Source organism: Bacillus rossius, chromosome 16, assembly GCF_032445375.1.
Source record: "Bacillus rossius redtenbacheri isolate Brsri chromosome 16, Brsri_v3, whole genome shotgun sequence".
Taxonomy (NCBI): Eukaryota; Metazoa; Arthropoda; class Insecta; order Phasmatodea; family Bacillidae; genus Bacillus; species Bacillus rossius.
The window spans coordinates 22,349,678-22,362,733 of record NC_086343.1 but is presented as its reverse complement, the minus strand read 5'-3'; the positions used below and the strand labels follow the sequence as shown (position 1 = coordinate 22,362,733).

Below are 13,056 nucleotides of genomic sequence, written 5' to 3'. Positions count from 1 at the left end.
TACAGCTGTGCAAACAAAGTTTCGTGAAATTATGTAATATGATTTCATTTTCATGCAAACATAGTTTCGTCAGTTTTGTATGGAAATTTCAGTAACCATTTGGAATCATTGATATTGTTTTCATTAATATTAATATAATTTGTGTGTTTCTATTTATTTATTTATTTATTTATTTGACGACAATGCTGAATGAATGATTTTCGTGATTTTGGGTTTAAGACATTTTGTAAAAATTTTTTTGGAATTTCTCTCCTCCGACACCTAATCTTTGCAACCACATGACTTATCTGCTGTCTTATCACGAATAAGTTGATGCACCAAGTAACATTTTCTTTTATTAATATTTAGCAGCCACCAATACAGAATTGACACTTCATTTACTTTGTAGGACGACATTGTTGGAAAATTTTCCTTTTCCTTTAATAAACATGAAACATAATCCATGAAATTGGTTTTAATGAAATCAGTTTCTTCAGTTTGTGGCACGTTTAAAGCACCATTTTTAATCAATAATATGTTTTTGTTTTGTGTTTCTTCTTCCCCCGCCAGTGCCGATGGGAACTACGAGGTGCGCTACAAGTCCAACGTGCTCATCTACCCGGACGGCGAAGTGATGTGGATTCCGCCCGCCATATACCAGGTGCGCGCGCCTCCAAGCAAGTTCAGACCTGTCGACTCAGTGGCTGGAGAGTTAAATGAATGATTTAAAGTGTGGTTGAATAAGGGTTCCAGGGCTTGGTCTTACAAGCAGTTTCGTTGTCATCATTAGGTATCACTTAAATTAATTTCGTGGACCTATACGTAGAGACCTGAAAAATTTGCTGTTTCGAATACCTTGAGGATGGACTCCACCCACAATCCTATACATAATTGGGAAAAGCCATATGTTCATTGGCTGTTTATTTGTGAGACGTCTCAACGTGGTAGTCTGTGAGCTGAGACTTTTCTGGTTGAGGGTTTCTCACTGGCCTTGATTCCTTCCCACAAACTGTGAACCAATAGTAGAATCCCCACAGATTGTTTCAATTTCAGCCTACTACGAAATGAATCAGCAAATTCTTTCGGTCTCTACCTATACGCCACTGCTGTCAGGACATTTTGTGGCCCGGGGAAGAGTTTGGGTTTGTGGCCCCCTCCCCATCGGAAGGAAGGAAGGGAAAACTAAAGACTTTGTAAAATATTGTTTCTCATGTTGATAGACTTGAGAAGTTTGCACCATACCGAGGTAAATTAACAAATTCATAAAAATTAATTTATTCAACGAAGCCATTAACATCAGCGTGAACTTCAGATGGTAGGTCAAGATATTCCAATGCATTGAGTGCTGACAATACATTGTTGTAGTTTTGTGCTTGAGGACTGATAGCATCTATTCTTGTACTCCATCTTGTTTTTGAAGTTTAATGAAGAAAACTCCAACTTTTCCTTGAACAATATCCCATCTCGCAGGGATGTTATATTATACAGTTTTTGAATGTTCCCAAAGTAGGGTTTCATCTCAATACTTGTTTCCATTGCATGCGTACCACATAGATTTAAGGTATGGGCACAGCAAGTTGTGAAATACGCTTGTGATTTTCTTCCAAAATTCTCGTCTTGACGCTTTAAACTTACCTGAAATGTTATAAGTGTTGCCATAGCCTTGACCTCTACACAGACGTAAATGCTCAAGACACCTTTGACGTGATCCGTTATTTCTACTCCTGTTTCCTTTACCACTTTTCAACTTGGCACAGGACATATCTAATGATAAATGCTAATGGTTCTTAATGAGACACTTCTGGTGTCCCGTCTATGATTATGCTGAATATGTGAGCTGATTTCATTTCTTCAAGTATTGAGTTTGTAACTTCGTTAGCACAAACTTTCAAGAACTCATTCTGGGTTTGCCAAGAAAGATAGTGAGCTGATGTTTTTTTGCCCGATTCTCTGATGTCACTGATATTTTGAAGGTGTTGATCAACACCAACATTGTATCTTCCAACTAACTGCAAGTTCGATAGGAAAATGCCACCGTTATATATATGATAGTTTCAGTTAATCAACAATTCGTTTTCCCTTTTTTTTAATTTCACTTTATATGTGGCCCACTTCACAGTTGAGTATTTTGTGGCCCGGGGAAACCCGCACACGAAGCCCATCGCTCGTCGTCCACCTTCTCTCACCAAGGCGTCACGCGCCCTATTCACTTTACCACCACGGAGGATGACTTCGCTGTTTATATGCCACTCAACCCCTTCTGGAATGGACTCGCACTCCTTTGAAGTGTCACGTCATCAGGGTCGACTTGACATCCGAATCTTCCAGAGCAATAACGTCCTATTTAGGGCATTTCATGAAGGTGGGGCTCTGAGAATGAGCCGAAACCTCCGGAGCCGCAGAGAGTCCTCGGCTCTCAATGAGAGACCAATGTGGAAGGGGGAAGAAGAGGGGGAAGTGCTGTAGTGTGGGTAGTTGCTAATTGGATTAGGTGTGTAGCAGTAATGGACTGGCTGGCGAGATTGTCGCTAGAGTCTCGCAACAGTATGTTGCAACAGCGTCTATTTATTATACTACCAGGACGTACACAGGATGGCTCTTCAGGTATATAGCTTGAATAAGGTAAAAATTGATTTTATTTTAAAAATACCTAGAATGCGGATCAAAGAAGAATATTTTGGAGCAAGCAACACCTATTATTATGTTAAAGAACTGAAGACTATTGACTATGGTATTTCCATTAAGGGTGCATTTTTTACATATATGTCTTTGTAGCTCAGTTTATATTGGAAGTGAAATATAAATTTAATATAGTACTAAAAGAAATATGTATCATAATTATAAGTAAACTAAAAATTTAATTCTTACCCTTAATAAGATGATCACAATAAACTAAGTACATGCACAACATATTTTTGTTCATGGAACGCAAATCTCTCTGGTTGATTTTCTCAAAGTCATCTGCAGACAAATAAGCATTTAACTCAAGTTTTCTAGACATAAAGTTGAAAATTTTAGTGCACTAAACTTTCTTATCTTCTGGAGAGTGAGAAAGATTGCAAATGGAATAGGTATATGTGTCCCATTTTATTAAAAATGTTTTACCCATAAAATCGCATATTGCACCTATAGTTAATTTATCACAAATTAATGGAAAATTGATTGTGATGTGGCATGTTAAATATCAATCAAAACATGGCTGATATGTCTTTTATTCCTTACCACAACAATTAGACTTTTTAACTGTTACAGAGTTCGTGTACGATCGACGTGACGTACTTCCCATTCGACCAGCAGACTTGCATCATGAAGTTCGGGTCGTGGACGTTCAACGGTGACCAAGTGTCCTTAGCGCTGTACAATAACAAAAACTTCGTAGACTTGTCGGACTACTGGAAGTCCGGCACTTGGGACATCATCGAGGTACCGGCCTACTTGAACATCTACGAGGGCAACCTTCCAACCGAAACGGACATCACGTTCTACATCATCATGCGGCGCAAGACTCTGTTCTACACCGTGAACCTGATCCTGCCCACGGTGCTCATCTCCTTCCTGTGCGTGCTGGTGTTCTACCTGCCGGCCGAGGCGGGCGAGAAGGTCACCCTGGGCATCAGCATCCTGCTGTCGCTGGTCGTGTTCCTCCTCCTGGTGTCCAAGATCCTCCCGCCGACGTCCCTGGTGCTGCCGCTGATCGCCAAGTACCTGCTGTTCACGTTCATCATGAACACGGTGAGCATCCTGGTGACGGTGATCATCATCAACTGGAACTTCCGGGGCCCGCGCACGCACCGCATGCCCCCGTGGATCCGCGTCGTCTTCCTCTACTACCTGCCCATGTTCCTGCTGATGCGCCGGCCCAAGAAGACGCGGCTGCGCTGGATGATGGAGATGCCGCAGATGAACGCGCCCCCCCAGCCGTCCTACGGCTCGACCATGGACCTGCCCAACTACTTCCCTGCGGGGCGCGCCAAGACGGATGTGATGGAGCTGTCCGACCTGCACCACCCCAACTGCAAGATGAGCAAGCCGGTGCCCCTGGTCGCGGACGGCAAGTCGGGGGACGCGGGCCGCCGGGAGAGCGAGAGCTCGGACTCGCTGCTGCTGTCGCCGGAGGGCTACAAGGCCGCCGAGGCCGTCGAGTTCATCGCCGAGCACCTCAGGAACGAGGACCAGTACATCCAGGTGAGGCACTTACACAGCTCTCGCCAAAAGTCCTGTACCTGGTCCATAAGTACGTCAGTCTTGGTTCTGTGTTTGCATTCTCCTCTTGAGTGATCGATGATTACATCTGTTGTCAAACATATAAATTTGTCTTTACAGAGACATCCCCAATTTCGAATGGTCATGATGATAAAGTTAAATATGGTTGTGAGACCCAATAGAGGGGTTTAAGGTACTGCCTTCGGCGATGTCCTACATTCTTGGTCCAAATGTATGTCAGTGTTGGTTCTGTGTTTATATTCGTCTCTTAAACAGGAAAATTTTAAGCCATAGTGTTATCTGATGTCAACTATATAAATCTGACTTTTCAAAAGCATAGTTAATATTATTCTCGATTCCTCACATTGATGTTAATGATGATTAGTATGAAGTTGAAGATGAGGCCTAATAATGGAGGTTTCGGTAAAATCCCTGGGGTTATCAGTTCAGTTTTATATATTTGACGTTTTGATGATACATCCACATGAATTTCTGTGGAGGATATTACATACCTTTGTCTAAACCATTTAGCTGCTTATATGTAGGTCTCTGATGCTCTTTTAGGGCCAAGATAAGAGCTGGCAACAAGAAGCACACAAGTCAAACATATATGTGTTTCATGAGTCCAGTTCATAATTTAATACATATGTCATCCATGCACATAGGTCAATTTTTTTTAATTTCCTGGTACTCACGTATTGAACTTAACTATTTATAGAAGAATTCGGGTAAAAATGAGAAGCAAGGAATATTCGTAATTTCGTAATTTGAACCATGGCTAATGGGCTTGCCTTGCTACAATTCTACTATTGATGAATAGCACATTATCCAGTTCATTTTGTGGAATGTGGTTTCAAAATTTAAACATAAAACCTCTACAACTTACATACGTTAGAAGCTAATTACTTGGACTTAAAACCTACAACTTTGAGAATTTTTTAGTCTGTTGAATTTGCAGTCAAACAGTTGTATCTGAGGCCTACCACACCTGATGATTTTTCCCTGAGTTGTGTTTGCAGCCAAATACTTGCAGCTGATACCTCCAACACTTTGTAACATCTCATACATTGTATTTGCAGTTAAATACTTGTTGCTGAATCCTACAACACTTGGTATCTGCTTGTTTGTTTTATTGGCAGCCAAATACTGGTATCTGAGGCCTGCAGCAATTGGGGGGGGGGGGGTTTCTTGTTTGTTGTACTGACATAAAAATTCTTGCAGATGATGATACATATGGCATCTAACTTCTTCCTTGATACCTTCTAGTTTGTTATATTGGCAGACAAATACTTGTATCTTGGGCTTTAGGACACTTGGTGACTTCCTGCATTTTGTATTGACGGGCAAATGATTGTAAATGAAGCAGCACGTGGTGACTTGTCTCTATGTTATGTTTACAGCCAAATATTCGCCGTTAATGCCCACAACACATGATACCTTCTAGTTTGTTATATTGGCAGACGAATACTGGTATCTGGTGTTTTACGACACTTGGTGACTTCCTGCATTTTGTATTGACGGGCAAATAATTGTAAATGAAGAAGCACGTGGTGACTTGTCTCTATGTTATGTTTACAGCCCAATATTCGCCGTTAATGCCCACAACACATGATACCTTCTAGTTTCTTATATTGGCAGACGAATACTGGTATCTGGTGTTTTACGACACTTGGTGACTTCCTGCATTTTGTATTGACGGGCAAATAATTGTAAATGAAGAAGCACGTGGTGACTTGTCTCTATGTTATGTTTACAGCCCAATATTCGCCGTTAATGCCCACAACACATGATACCTTCTAGTTTCTTATATTGGCAGACGAATACTGGTATCTGGTGTTTTACGACACTTGGTGACTTCCTGCATTTTGTATTGACGGGCAAATAATTGTAAATGAAGCAGCACGTGGTGACTTGTCTCTATGTTATGTTTACAGCCAAATATTTGCCGTTAATGCCTACAACGCGTGATACTTTCTTGATTGTTGTGTTTGTGCGGGGAATACTAACACCCGAGGCGCGCAGCACCTGGTGACTCGTCCCTCTATTGTGTCGGCAGATCCGGGAGGACTGGAAGTACGTGGCGATGGTGATCGACCGGCTGCAGCTGTACATATTCTTCCTGGTGACGACGGCGGGCACCATCGGCATCCTCATGGACGCGCCTCACATATTCGAGTACGTCGACCAGGACCGCATCGTCGAGATATACCGCGGCAAGTGAACCCCTGCGGGCGAAACGTATCTCTCCTCCCAGTCTCTCTCTGCCGCGGAGCTCTTCGTCAAGAAGTCGAACACGCAGCTGCTCCCAGATGGCGCAGCTGCCTGCCAGGTGGCACATCTGTGAGAACAAGAACGCAAAATGGTTTTTTCTCATATTTTCATTTCATGGTCCAAGATCACCGCCGTAATCACACGTCTTGTTCAGCCTGCCACGGATGTGCCTCGATTTTAGGTATCAAAATTGAATCACAACAGAGAGTGTAAACGGGAATCCGAGGCACCACGAACATAAATGAAATACGAACTTTTTTTACTGATACAAAAAAGTAAATTAAGTGTCGACACATCATTATATTTGAGACGGATACAAACAATTTTTTTGTTTTTCGTGTTCCGAAGTACAGGTAAATAAAAAATTTGTGAACTTACAGAAGGGTGGATAAAGGGAGAAAAAGCTGACATATTTTATTTTGTATAGCTCTTTGATGCATTTGTGCATTGCTTGCTTAGTTATATGTACCAGAACTGTTGTTTACACGGGTGAAAAGTGAAAACTTTCTTCCGTATTGAAATTAACCGTACACCTCTTTTCTCCTGGTTGGACATGTTTAAACACCATTTTTCGAGCCTCCCTCCATAGATTCTGATGATGTTATTTACTACACCAGGCAATCACGGAATGCCGTTTTATGCAGATACTTTTCGCCCGAGCAGGGTATTATGGTACTGCGTTCTTTCGCCCAAGCAGGGTACTTTGGTACTGCGTAGCCCGAAAGTTGTCAGGCACAGTTATTTGTTCAAATATAAGGTTGTGCAAGTTTTAACGTGTATACATTTTATAGAGCTGTTGAATTTAAGATTTGTTGTGATACTAAATATGTCATATTAATAACTTCTCTTGTGTAGTATGTAGTTTGAGGAATATGTTAACCATTTACTAAATGCATAATTAAATAACTATATTAGCGTTGCATATGAAGGTAAAAAATACGTAACATGCGAGACCTATGAATTCGTAACAAATATAAAATGTACGAGTTTGTTAAAAATAGGAAAATTACCATTATTTGTATGATCATATTAATGAAACAACTATGATTAATTATTAAAATAATTTCTGCATAAGGATATAATTTTTTTACGGGTTAGTGTATTTGTGAGTTCATATGTTTAATCCATCTGTTAATCTACGAAATGTAAGAATAAAACAAATGTACAATTGCATATTTACTCACTTACTAAGCATGAACACTTAAAAACTATAAAAACAAAATGAACGAGACGAATTAAAAGTTGATTAGAGTGCAAATTATTTACAACTTGACTGTAGAATACAATCAGATTATTGATAAATGTTTAAAAAATCGGTGATATCACAGTAGGCCTACCTCAGAATTTGGTTACAAATCCCCCCTTCTTCCCAAACACTTCTAGAATAGTAAAAAAAAAGAGTGATTACAAAAAATAATCTTTCTCAGTCCGCACATGACCTTCGAAGTCAGTTTATTAAATTTTAAATGTATTTTTTTTACATTTAGTTTGTAATTTTGTGCAATGTGTAACTTTAATGAATTTCAAGTATGCTTGAAATAATAAGATAAAACAAAGGATTTTAAGAATGACTTTTCAAGACATAAGAAATTTGTATAAATTGCGTTTCAAGGTGCTACTTCTTTTCAAAATTTCGGACTACCACTTTAGTGAAAGTTATTCCATACCACCGAAAACACAACTTGAAATTTAGCCCACCATTGTTACAAATTACGCAACGATAATGATGTTTGCGATAAAAAAAGAAGCTTGCTTAGCAAAATAACAATTTTGAGTAAGAAAGTTAATTTTTTTAATTGGTTAATGTTTATTCGCGTTACTGATTAATGCCTGTGAGCTAATAAAATGGGTGCCTCACAATTAGACGGAATCTTAAATTGCACCCATAAACGTTGCGAACAATCGTCTTTAAATTACTTGTACATTGGAAATTTACTTAACGCAAGATGCCTGGCATAGCAGTAAAATGCGCCACTGATATCGGCCACAACTTTAATTAAATTTATAATATAGTTTTTGTTGATCGTTTGTAAAAGGCCCTGTCGAATGAGTTGGGAAATCGAGTCCATCTGGCTCTAGTTTTTAGCATCGTATGTGTAATTTGTTGCATTTAGTCTTATTTAAATCTGTATATATTTATTCTTTAGTTGGACTTTGTATAGTGCAAGTAGTCCAGCTGAGTTATGCCGTTGTGGACCAGACAGTTCCCCGAAGAGACGCACAGAGTGCAGAGTGCAGAGTGGCGCATGTTGAAAACACTCACTAAAATAAAATTGAAATTTATACATATATTTATTAAAAAAAAAAAATGACAGCACAGTTATAACATTACACGGTAGAGCCAGGATCTAAAGGAAGAATTTGGTCTGAAATTAAACTTATTTAACCTTTTAATACAATATTACACACAATTGAAAATGTCATACTCATTAAAAATTTACATTGGTAAGTGAGGGCAGGTATAATCGAGGCTTAAATACATATCCAAATAATTCTTTTTTTGAACAACTACAGTATTCAGGAAATTGGATTCAAAGCGCATATAAATAACTGATAGTCTAGATCCAAGTTAACGCAATAGTTCGGGATATAAAGAGGAACGGTCTTTTCAAATGTCCATTTGATGGTTTTGAGAACTTCAAGAGCAAATTTATATTTTAATCTCAGCATGAATTAAAGGCATGAACTTAAGTGGTGTATGCTGCCTTCATCTTTTGTGATAATGTATAAAAATTTGGTACTTTAAACATACACAGTTTCTAGATTTTTGTGAAATTTCAAATTTTTTATTGAGTTATGATTGCTACTAAAAAAACGAAGAGTTTAACGGAAAATGCTTCATACGAAAAGTTAATTCAAATTGGCGTACTACATGATTACTTGTTCCTAGCGCACTTTAAGCTTACAAATAAACAAATATTATATTGATAAAAATTTTCATGAACACTTAATGATATTTACATTAGGAATCAATATAAAATCATGCAAAAAAATGAAATTATGGAAGCAATATAAGTTTGGATACAACCTTTCGAAAGATCCTTAATATCAATCTGTCATAAACGTAATATTATGTTCCTTAAAATCAACAAATAAAAACTGAAGATTTTTGTAATGAAATCATTTAACCGTAAAATGGAATAATATTTTTCTATAATGCTCGTGGTATATGATTCATTATTTGATAAAATTAATATAAATTAAACTTTTACTTGGATTTCGTGAAATTTCGTGAAAGCATTGTTAGTACGTTGGTGCTCATTCACAGGTAAAACATAAGAGTAATTTTTACGCATCAATATCTTATCTTGGTGGCATTGTACGCTACTGCGTTCTAATATGAAAAGTCTATTGTGTCTCAACGGGTATTAAATTCACGATACCTGAAATATTTTTAGTAAAGGTTCTCCATAACTCATGACCTTGGTTTCTGGGAATGATATAATGGCTGTTTATATTTAGTACACACGTTGCGTGATTCTTATTAGTAAATTAGTAAAACGTTCTTAAGACTTCTGAAACAAAGATTAATGATTGAATGTCACAACCTGTGCATAAAATATAAATTTTAATGTTCAAACACTCATATCGAAATTATAAAATTATAAATACGTGGCGGAATTTAAGCCATGGATCCCAGGTGGAATTTTTAGACACGAGACAGACTTAATACAGTGAACAATATACGCACATACTTATTCAGTTATCGCTTTAAAAATATATAAGCTGCAGAAAACTGCTAAAATGTAGCTCAATAAAAAAATAATGTTAGGTATTGTAAACATCTAGATTTCGAACATAACGATTAACAGTTTCGATGGGGCAGTTGAATTGTTGGATGTACGGTTAACTTTTGATCACCTACACCAATTTGCGCGACTTTGTGAACGCATGCCATGGATATTGAAGCTGCTGGAAGGGGAATTGTGTTGGTGAAGCTTTTTAGTAATTTTAATTGAAGGTTTGCAAACCTATTATGTACTTAAAAGTATTACACATTGCATATGATGTTAGTAAAGCAACAATTTCAACTGATTCTGACTTAAATGTGCAGTGATGTCTCAGAACACAAATACACTAGCTACTGAGCTCAACTATGATATGAATTTCAATTTACATGAACTGCGATGTTCATGAATTTTTACTTGAATTTCCCTGTTACATCTTTAATTGTTATAAAAATAACTTGCTTTCAGCGATTAATGGATTCTCATTCATTACTATGTTATTTTGAATGAAAAAATCCGCAACTCTTTACCTTAGCTTGAAGTAAGTTAATTTATTCGTAGTGAAATTGTTACTTGCTGAAAATCATTAACAATAAATATTGCCTCATCAAAAAATTCTTTTTTTATTTATTTTTTGTTAACTAAATAATTCACATTATTTCAGAATGAAAAAAATAGATCCCGCGATAGTAGAAATATGGGTTTGCTACCGACATTTTTGAATTAGGGAAACATTTGCTGGCAATCATTCTCAAAAACGAAGCAACTGTACATCCGAGCTCACAAATAAACTCACACAAATAAAATTGATCTTAGTCTTTAAAATTTTGTAAACTCTATTAAGTAATTTTTTTTCATACCAGCGTGAGTATTAATGTAATCCACCACGCAGCTCATAAGATTACTAGCCACTAAAAATCGTTCTTCATTACTGGAGGCTTAAAATTTAATGATGAAAAGTCTTACAACCAGGCGAAATGTGGCTGCGAAGGGGAAAATATTTTTTCCTACACGTCGATGTAAACTACGTTGTGTAAATACAATAAATTATGTGCACTGTTGTGTTAAATATACTTACTAAAGTAGCTTGGGTTATGGATTGTAGCGGCGTACAAGGCGAATTTGATATTTTATATATATATACATATATATATATATATATATATATATATATACATATATATATATATATATATATATATATATATATATATATAATATATTCGCCTTGGACTCGGCTAAAAACCAGAAGCCAAGCTTCTTCAGACAATGGCCGCTAAAGCCTGAGATCTTTAGTAAAATATACTTACTGTTATAAATATCGACAATCGAGGAAAGTTATTTGAGGGCTGGCATTTTACACATATTTATATGTTTTACTATGTTATTTATGTAAAGACGCATCTGAAGACTGGAATTTTTTTTTTATCACAGACTCGGTTGTAATGCCAAGCAATTTTCAGTCCAAACAATTCACAAGTGATTCAATTATTATGTTGATGTTGGGAATTTTTTTTTTCATATGAAATAATTATAAAGTGACTAAATGCAATGAATTGTTGAATAAGTAGTTTGCCGAGAGTTTAAGCTAACAACTGTAATGAGAAACTATGTAATATACAAAGCATAAATTCTTCATAATTTGTTATTTACGAGCCACACGATTGCCACAACTCACTTTAACTTTCCCAAGCAATAGCTACTTGTTGGTCCGCTGTTGTTTATAATGTGCATGCATGCTGAAGGCACCAGTAGTTTGACCCTTTCAGTGTCGTCAATCTGGACAGTTTTGGTTCAACAGGGCGAACACGTGATTATCTATGAACTGCATAATTATCATCTGCAGAGCCACAGATAATAAGAGGGTTTGCTGGGCGGGGAGGGGGGGGGGAGTTATAAAAGGGGGGGGGGGGAACTACTGGGTAGGGATATCTGACACCCATGGTATTCATCACTCAATCATAAAATTACAATTTACCATGAAAGGTATTTTCTAGGGAATACAGAAGTTTTTTTTTTGTTATAAAAATTTAGTAAATCAGATGAAATTGTTGGCAAACATCTCTACTATGATCTTCTAAACCCGTTAATGTAAACTGGATATTTTATTATAGACATGAATTTGATACAAAATCTGAGGATATTTCTCTAAATAACTGACTCGCCATTATAGGGAAGTTTAAGCTACAATAATAAAGCTACATGTTTATGCCTACGCACGAAATGGGCTTAGTATGACGGGGCCTACAAGGTGACAGTAATCTGCGAATCTGTCGCCAAACATGAAAAACTATTTTATAAATAATTAATTTTCATGATTCCTAACCATTGAGGAATGCCCGTCGCTTACATACATGCAATGCCCTTTGTGAACATAGCCACCAAGTATCTTTTGAAGCTAAGAGCGTGACATAGTGAAAGTAAACAACTATATCTAAAGAAATCATCCTGATGTTTAAAGGGCTTACCTACCTAAGGCACTACCCACCTATTTTTTTTTTACAATATCTCTTTAATAAAAACTACACTGCACATTGCAAAGAGAAAAACACTGCTATAAGGAAAAAGGTACGGAAATATTACTCTAGGTCTCGTGTTCTACTGTATGTATGTTTTTAACATTTAAACTTAGTAAAAATCACCAAGAAACACAAACCTTCAAAACAGTTTTGTGCTTTCTTTTAACTTATATCAATGTTTTTATCTTTGTAATGCCTAGTAGTTTTTTTATTTTATAAGTGATATTGTGCAAAATGATAGAATTACGCCTAGTTATATTTAATATGACTGGGTCTTCAAGTAGTGGGGCCATTAAGGGGTTTCGCGTTTAATAATAAAGAGTTCAAAATAAAATAACAAACATTATTTTATAAGA

At 37.0% G+C, this 13,056-nt stretch overlaps 1 protein-coding gene across 1 annotated transcript in view; it reads left to right on the top strand.

Moving 5' to 3' along the window:
• The window catches only part of LOC134540230 (acetylcholine receptor subunit beta-like 1), a 55,021-nt gene extending 45,871 nt beyond the window's left edge, over window positions 1-9,150 (top strand). Inside the window, exons 5-7 of the mRNA XM_063382844.1 lie at window positions 550-640; window positions 3,232-4,164; window positions 6,239-9,150. Coding sequence (XP_063238914.1) covers window positions 550-640; window positions 3,232-4,164; window positions 6,239-6,403 — 1,189 coding nt within the window. The 3' untranslated portion in view covers window positions 6,404-9,150. The remainder of the gene's footprint in view (window positions 1-549; window positions 641-3,231; window positions 4,165-6,238) is intronic.
• Window positions 9,151-13,056: the final 3,906 nt, after the last annotated feature.